At 26.9% G+C, this 8,672-nt stretch overlaps 1 protein-coding gene across 1 annotated transcript in view; it reads left to right on the forward strand.

Moving 5' to 3' along the window:
• LOC129976646 (inhibin beta B chain-like) overlaps nt 1-8,016 on the forward strand; it is a 37,372-nt gene extending 29,356 nt beyond the window's left edge. Inside the window, exon 2 of the mRNA XM_056090327.1 lies at nt 6,812-8,016. Coding sequence (XP_055946302.1) covers nt 6,812-7,659 — 848 coding nt within the window. The 3' untranslated portion in view covers nt 7,660-8,016. The remainder of the gene's footprint in view (nt 1-6,811) is intronic.
• Nucleotides 8,017-8,672: the final 656 nt, after the last annotated feature.

The raw sequence follows: 8,672 nt of genomic DNA on the forward strand, positions 1-8,672 counted from the left end.
TCGATTTAAACAATTTTTATTTAATACGAACTACCTCTGACGACTAGCTGCTTAGCAAGGATTAATAGTTGATAAATTTTTTAATTAAATATTTTATATAATTAGGTCTTTACGGCTTCTTCAGCAAAACATTTTTTAAGCTCCAAATATTGATAGACATATAACTCATACTATTTTAAAAGTTTTCTGCGTTCTGTTCATTTTACTATACATTTCTCGTATTTCCCATCAACTTTACTAAAATTAGTAAAAAATAGTTAACGTTTTAAGAATCTAACATAATTTCTAAGCTAAAACTATATAAAATTTAGCATTTTTCTTCATATTAATGGTATTCTAAATATAAATATACATTTTTTAAGATTCTTCCCAGATTTAATTAAATATATATTGATTCTTTCTCAAAATTTGTTTTGCCAATAATGATCTGAGTAAATGACAGGATAATAATTTGCATAGCAAAACAAAAACGAAAAAAATATCTACATATTTAAATTTTTATCAATAACTTTGGTGTTCTAACAAAGTTTTTGAATTATCATTTACATCTTTTATGTTTTTGTATTATCATTCGAGATACCTTTAATATTTTCTCAGAAATCTTAAGACTCTTGTTGGAAAATATGCCTGAAGTATTTTTTTTTAAAGTTAAATACAGAAAAGATATTTATACGGCAAAAAATTGCTATCAGTTAAGAGATAGTTTTAGAATATTAAGTTGATGTAAAAATCATTTTTACATTATAATATTTTCGGAAGTTTTCGCCGAAAAACTCCAGAAATTTTCTTATTTTTTTAATTAATTAAAAAAAATTTAAAATTTAAAAAAAAATTATCAATAGTCAATGACTTTAGCCTTGGCGATAAACTTGGTAATTATTTGGAGATAAAAATGAGGGTTATAGAAAATATAAGAATTAAGGCGATATCTGCAGTAGTAACTGAGATTTGTGGATCATTCTGGAAAATTCCATACCCTATTACTGGAACTAAGTAAACGCGTGAGAGAATTAAAGCGAGTCAATCTACTGAATAGTTGCTTTAGATTGTTGATAGCGGAGAAAGCTTTTTAGCTGCACTGTTACTTTTGTTTAATAATGGTTTACTATCTGCGTGCGTGTTATCGATTTTTTCTGGTGCTATCTTTGTATACGTTTTGGCTGTGTTTGCTACCAGTGGTTCGTGTTTTTCTTAAGTAATAAAATGATGCTATCTGTTATCGAATTTGCTGGACATTACTATTTCTGCAGCAATATTTTTATACCGAAAAATTTGGGAATTTTTTGTTGTTTCCAAATTTCCAATACATATAATTTAATACATACTTGAACTTAAATTATGTAATTTAAATTATTCAGAAAAATAATTTATTAACAATTAGTTGCGAAATGTTATTGTGTAATTGTTTGTTGATGTCAAGTTTCTGATATTACGCATTTAAAACACTATTATTTTATTTCATACGATTATATGAAGGATTTTAAATCTAAAATATGAAATTCACATTTTCCTTGATTTAAAAAAGAAAAAATCATATATTAACTTGAAAAATTGTTATCGATATCTCTTATTTTAAAATAATTTTGTGAATAATTTTTTGAAAGATCTATGAATGTTGTTATAGTGAATGTTGTATATAATGATAGTCTAATGAAAAAGAAGAGCATTTCATTGCTTATGTCCTTAGCTTATCGATCCCAGATAAGAAACAGAAGGTATTGCATATTATTATTCTTAAATAAATTAGTAAAAAAAATAAGGTCAAATTTCACTAAAAAAATGTATGACTGGAATTGAATTTTTTTTTTATGATTATTAAACAAATATTTTTTAAAGTTTTATTAAAACTTTTTAAAAGCCATTTGAAATGTTGTATTTGATACTATGACAATTTTTGTTTTTCCTTACTTATAGACTTATAGCATCTAGATGTTAAAGCGATAATTTTTGTTGGTCAAATGAAATTGCTTGCTGAATATTATACAATAAATAACAGACAGCATAGAAATTTGCTTTGCGCTTTCAGATTTAAGGCACTTATGAGAAGATTTATGAATATGTTATATGCTACAAGCAATCAATTGCTGTCTCATTTCCTTTTGATATATCCTTTTGATTTGATATTACAGAAAATATTTTAAGAATAATTTTAACACCAAATTTCCTAATATTACTAGGGCAACTGCCAATCAATATTTTTTATATATTATCATTTATCAATATTTTTTGTAATAGGATGATTCACTATATTGCCGTTTATGCAATATTAAATTTCATATGAATAATTGTGTAGTAAATTTAAGAATTATTCTTTTATTTTGTTACATTCCTGAGATTCATGAAATTTCAAGTCATATTTAAATTAATATCTGATTACTTTTATGAATTAAGAGAGAATTTAATTTCGTACTTATATAGGAAAAAAATACATTTTTTTTTAATATTTCAAACAAGAATATTTACCGAATTTAATGCACAAAAACACTTAATTGAAATTTACTGAGCATTATAAGAATGGTATAAGTAATTTAGTAAAAAAAAATGTAAGCTATATTTTGTTAAATTATTATTTTTATTACTTAAGACTTTATTAAATTTTATTTAGCACGCGTAGCGATAAAAAGAAGAGTGGATTCTTATAAACTAACTTTAAATAAGAAAAAAAAATGTATAAATTAAAATTTCAGATATTTCTCAATTTTTAATTCTTAAATGATATACAGCCTAGATTAAATAAAAAAATCCTTCAGTTTGCTCTTTTTTTTTACATGTTTTTCATGTTAATATTCAGCTTGGCAAAAAATTATTCCTTACTAGTTATCTTTAACAATCAGTTGATTATTTTTTATATTTAATGTTATTTAAATCTTTTTAACATAACTTCATGCCCTTGATTCTGTTAAGCAGTCAAACTTTAAAGCTGTGTTATTTTAATTGTCTTACTTAATTTCTGTTTATTGTGTATATGAATCTTTCAAATGGGAAACCAATTTCATTACTTCATAAGACTATTAAAAATATAAATGTCACGATTCATCTATCTTCCGAAATTCCCGTAATGTAACTTGACTTTTTTTATTAGTCTTGTATACTATGTAGATATTAAGAAAAACCTTTCTACTTTAGTTTTCTCACGATGGAAGAAAATTAAGTGATTTAATACTGGATCAAATAATGAAAATGGTCTGAATTTCAGGACAACAATGTAATCCATCGTTGGAAATTATTTTTTAAAATTTTGAAACGGTGTAAAACGGTAACAATTGTTATTGCGGACGAACGAAAAACTTTTTTATATTGATTAAAATTTTAATGAAAATCGCTCCCAAAGGACATTTTTACCCTCCAAGGTATACATGTACCACACACACACATACATACACATTCATCTTTATTATTAGTATAGATACACAACTAACCCTATTTGGTCACAATACTATCCTAATCGCATAAAATATCGCTTTGTTGGCTGTTAAACTATTAATATAGAATGTTTTTATATTTAAAATTGCAGCTCTTGTTTAAATACAAATTTGATTATGATAATTTAGAATTTTAATTTGGAAAATAAAAATTCAGTGAAGGTTGAAATTAATGTAATTAAATGTAATCTAAAAAATTACATTTTTCGATGTCTGCTTCTGAAATGAAATATTAAATTTCGAAATGACAGTTAGATCTTAACCATACTAAATCTACTAGCAAATTTTGGTAAGTTATTACTTGAAAAACTCAAGTTTTACAACAATCTCTTGTTTTTTAGGACTAATTAAAATATAATTTAAAACGAATTAACTGTCAAAATTTTTCAAGTAATGAATTTTATTAAAAATAAATGTTTACTTTCATTTCCCGTAATAAAACTATCTAAAAGAAAAGTTGTTAAATTATAATGAAATGAAAAAAAGAAACTATTTAGAATGCAAAGCAAAAAAAAAAACACCACGAATATTTTCTCACATTATAAAAAGGATCAATTTGAGCTAGTGCGTTTATGTATAGTAAAATGTTTAAATACACAAAACATATTAGGGTAATTGAGGCCGAATTTTCCAAACTCTGACATTTTTTTTTCTATTTAAAATGGACGTATGAAATGAAAAGCAAGCCTACAATTTATATGAGAGTATAATCACGTTCTGCAGAGTACATTAAACATTGCTTTTTCCCTTAGACTAATTTATTAATGTAACAGCTTCCATTACAGGAAGGGAAGGAGGACGATTCCTACGGCAGGTGGCGTTTGCCATTGATGGGTAGAGAGCGTAAGTTAATTGCTTCAGGTTCAATCTATATATAAATGTTGAAATTCACAAGAAGTAACTAATAAAATAACTAATGCTTCAATCTAATTATACGCTACCGTTTATGAAGCCAAAAAGAAAAATTTCTGATTTTGGTGATGAAAATACCAATAACCATATAGTATAAGCCAGGAACTATACAATATAACCCAGAAGCTACACTCTCAACGTTACTCTTGTAAGCATTATTGATCTGGAATAAGAAAGCCGAGTATATGGCTCAGGTATTTCAATTTTTAAAAAATGACAAAAATCGATTTACTAATTAATTTAATTCATTGAGAAATAAAATATATTAGCTGTGCATGATAGACAAAGATTAAAACTGGGAAGAGCATGTTTTTTTATAATGAATTCATTTATTAACCATGCAAGTTTTATCATTTCGAAGATAATAAATTACATTGTAAATTTGCTTCGCATAAAAATGAGTTTTTGAAATAATCAAAAATTAAAATTTACTACCACAAAACAAATCTGACTATAATGGTGAATCAGTTTATGCTTAAAAGTTAACTCTTAAATAAACTGAATGCAGAATTAAATCCAAAAAATGTTTTATAGATATTTGTATAATGGTTATTTCCCAATCATGATTATTCTAATGTGATATAGATATTTTCATAGCGAGTGTAATTACCGACATACATTTTTTTAAATTTTTTTGGAATTTATAATATTTTTTATTATTTTTGTTTTATTATTAAGGAGAATTCTATCAGAAAAATATATTTTGAGCAATTAAATGTTCCAAGATAATTCAGTACATTTATGAAATATATGTCAAGAAATTTTTTGTTATTTGTTTATAAAACGCTCATGTAAATTTTATTATACACTTCAATTCCTTCAGGATTCGATAAATAGCAATGCTGACCAACAAAGAGACTGAAGTTAAATTACGGATAATTAACAGCACTAAAGAAAACTGGGATGATTACCTTTCATTTACTTTGAATTCAAATGATGTCGGCGATCTTCGTTGGGGCATTTTGCCTGTTGAGTAAAAGCCCTTGCTGGGTAGACAGATCTACATGCGTATGCACAAAAGAAAATAGCGATATCCTTGACGTCTTTCTATATTTAGAATCATTCTACTTCCTTCTAAAATTAAATAAATATATATATGTATGTAAGAAAGTGTGGTTTTTTTCACCAAACAAGGAACTTAATTATCGCTTGAACTGCAACACTTAATTATAAATATGATACCTTTTTCATGCATATTTACTTCTTAAAAAAGAATTAACTTCATTCCTACATTTTGATTATTAACATTTAATATTAGAATTACCACGTTTCGGTGAATTATTATTGAGGTTTCTTTCGCCAGAAGTTATTATTGTATTAGACAATATTGCTTTTCTTTTAACTTATTATCCTCATTTTAAATGAATTCTTTTTATAAAACAGGGGAGAATATTGTACTTTTGATCTATTTTAAATATTAATTTTTTATTAGCTTAGTATGTACAGTTACAATTATATTGTGAATGTTGATCGGAATGATCTTCTTAGTTTTGTATTTATTACATATTTTAATAAACCAAAATTTTCAGATTTAGCATTTTTAAATATTTTTTTTTCAATAACCTTACAAGTAAAACTTACAGCATAGTATTGCACCTTTTACCGGGATGTTGTGCCTCTGATCTGCATTTATTATAAAACATTAGAAAACATCATTATAAAACATTATTTATAAACATCAATGAGAAAACGAATTTTATTCTCGTAGTTATTTTTGATTAACTCTCAAATTTTTATGCATAAAAACAAGTTAGTAGTTTTTAAAAGGTTCATTCCTTTTAAAATATATTCATTATGATACTATTTAATGATTGAGAAAATTTTTTATTGAACTTTATAATTTGAAAAAAAAATATCCCTATTTTTAATATTTATTTTCTTTTTTTCTTTTTGTTTTAATGAGCAACACTTCTTTTTAATCTCTTTCACTGTCGGGTTTTAATTTTGGAGCCTTCATTTGATTTTAGGGCTTGTAAGTCAAACTTTTTAGGGCTGTCAGTGAAAATCTTGATTTTTATTTGTTCTTATTCTTCACATGTAAATCGAAGTACTCCATTTGGGCATATTCATTGTTATATGTATGTAATCAATTCAGATTTGTTATATTCAGAAAATAATTTTCTATTCATTCGAACTTCGGCTTTAATAATATAACTTTAATTTTTAATATAACTTTTTAAATATAACTTTAATTTTTAAAGTTCTCGGCTATACTTTTTCCGATGGAATGAAAATACTAAATTTCCAAATTCCTTTCTAAAACTCTATAATCTCAGAATATTTTCTCACACTATCTCTTTTCCGTTTTCTCACTTCTTATTCGATACACTATACCGTGTTTGCCGTGGCCTGGACATAGAAATTTTGACAAATTATGAAAATTGGACTATTTCCTCGAAATTGCGAATGCAGAAAATTTTATTTTGATGGATTTGTTGGTGAAGAATCATAAAACATTCTATTTTTTTCTTCCTTAGGTCAGAGTTTGAATGGTCATTATCTTCTAGACTTCTATCCACATGAATATTTGAACAACAAATTACGAGTGACTGCTGCTACATTATGGATTCAGTTACGTTATTCTCCATCTTTACCAGTTGAAGGCAGAGCTCAGCTTAGAAATAAACATGTCACTCTCTATGCTTTTCGAGTTGGAAACAGTACAGAACAGTTGTCTCATGTAACTTCATATCACCAAGGTACTGCTCATGCGGGTTGGAGACGTTTAGATGTTGGTGAAGTGGTTCAACAATGGCTGTCTGGAAGTGATAATCGAAATAAATTAACCTTACTCGTTGATTGCACTGGCTGTAATTCCAAGCTTGAAATGGTTTTATTCAACGATGATGATCCTGCTTCTAATCATGTCACAGCTACTACAACAGCCCGAAGAATTCGTCACGGAGGGCATGAACATCAGTTGCTTAATCTGAGGCCTTTCTTAGCCATAGCAACAGATGCGAATGAGCAAAGAAGGAGTCGCAGGCATGCCAGGACATGTGGTGAAAATCCAACTTATTGCTGTCGGCAAAATCTCTATGTGAATTTTAAAGAACTAGGTTGGGGAGACTGGATTATAGCTCCAAAGGGATATTACGCAAATTTTTGTATGGGAAGTTGTGTTGGAAGAAGAGGATTTTCCTATCACAATTTCCATACACACATAATAGAAGAATACCGCAATCGCAACCCATACGCTTCCATACATCCTTGTTGTGCTCCTACTAGACTATCTTCTATGTCTCTCATATATTTTGATACAGATCTCAACATAATCAAGACGGATCTTCCGAAAATGATTGTTGATGAATGTGGCTGTACTTAATTAGAGTTTTCGCCCTGGCTGGTCTTTCTTTTTGACAGAGGTGGTTGGGGTGCATTCTGAAGCCGGTCTTCCGATAGCGCCAGCTGGAATTTAGTCACTGCCAGTGGTTCAAGTATTTGAATGTACGTATCTTTCTTAGCTTCAGTCTTATCACAATTTAAAATAGGTAACTTTTTCTTTCTTAAATCATCAAACATCTTCGTAAAAACATCCTTTTAGATATTTTTCTATTCCTTAACTTTATTACGACAAATAATTAATCAACGAATTAATTATTTTAAATAAATAAAAAACTATTATGAAAAATTATATAGTGATAAATATCTAAATTTATCCACAAGACGTTTACTATTTTAAATTGTGTTTATTTAAGAAAATTAATTTGCTTTAAAAATTAAGTTATTAATTATACATTTAGTTTACTAGATTGATAAATCATTGTAAAATTCATAAATAATAATGTGAATGTCAAAATTTTTTAATTAAAAGAATATTTCTAGTATGTAGAAGGCTATCTCAAATCAAATATCTATCTCAAATACTCTATAGTCAGATGAATTTTTATGAATTTTAATAATATTAATAATTAACGATCATCAATTAACTATTTTAACTATCTTCAATTTATTACTTTTTTTGCAATGTATTATTTCTGAAGCAGGCTATTATTCGCAGCTTAGCATTTTTTTTATCTTTGCTTCTGGATGAATTTCGCATTAATAGGTTTTTTTATATTAAAGTCCGTCCTTTTTAAATGCAAAACTTTTCTTCTAATCAATTGTGATAAAGGATCATCGAATCTTAATTGTGTTCAACAACATATGGTGGACATTGTTGAAGCAGCTTTCACCAGCCATTCAAGAAGTTGGAAAAACCACTTTCAACTTCGGACAGTATAGTTACTATACGTTGTGTGACGTTAAAAATATTTGTGATAAACTTTGTACATTTAACAGATTTGCAGGGAAGAAGCAGAAAATCAGCTGAGCTTATAAAAATAACAACTTTCTCCC

This window comes from Argiope bruennichi, chromosome 7 (assembly GCF_947563725.1).
Source record: "Argiope bruennichi chromosome 7, qqArgBrue1.1, whole genome shotgun sequence".
In the NCBI taxonomy this organism is placed as follows: domain Eukaryota; kingdom Metazoa; phylum Arthropoda; class Arachnida; order Araneae; family Araneidae; genus Argiope; species Argiope bruennichi.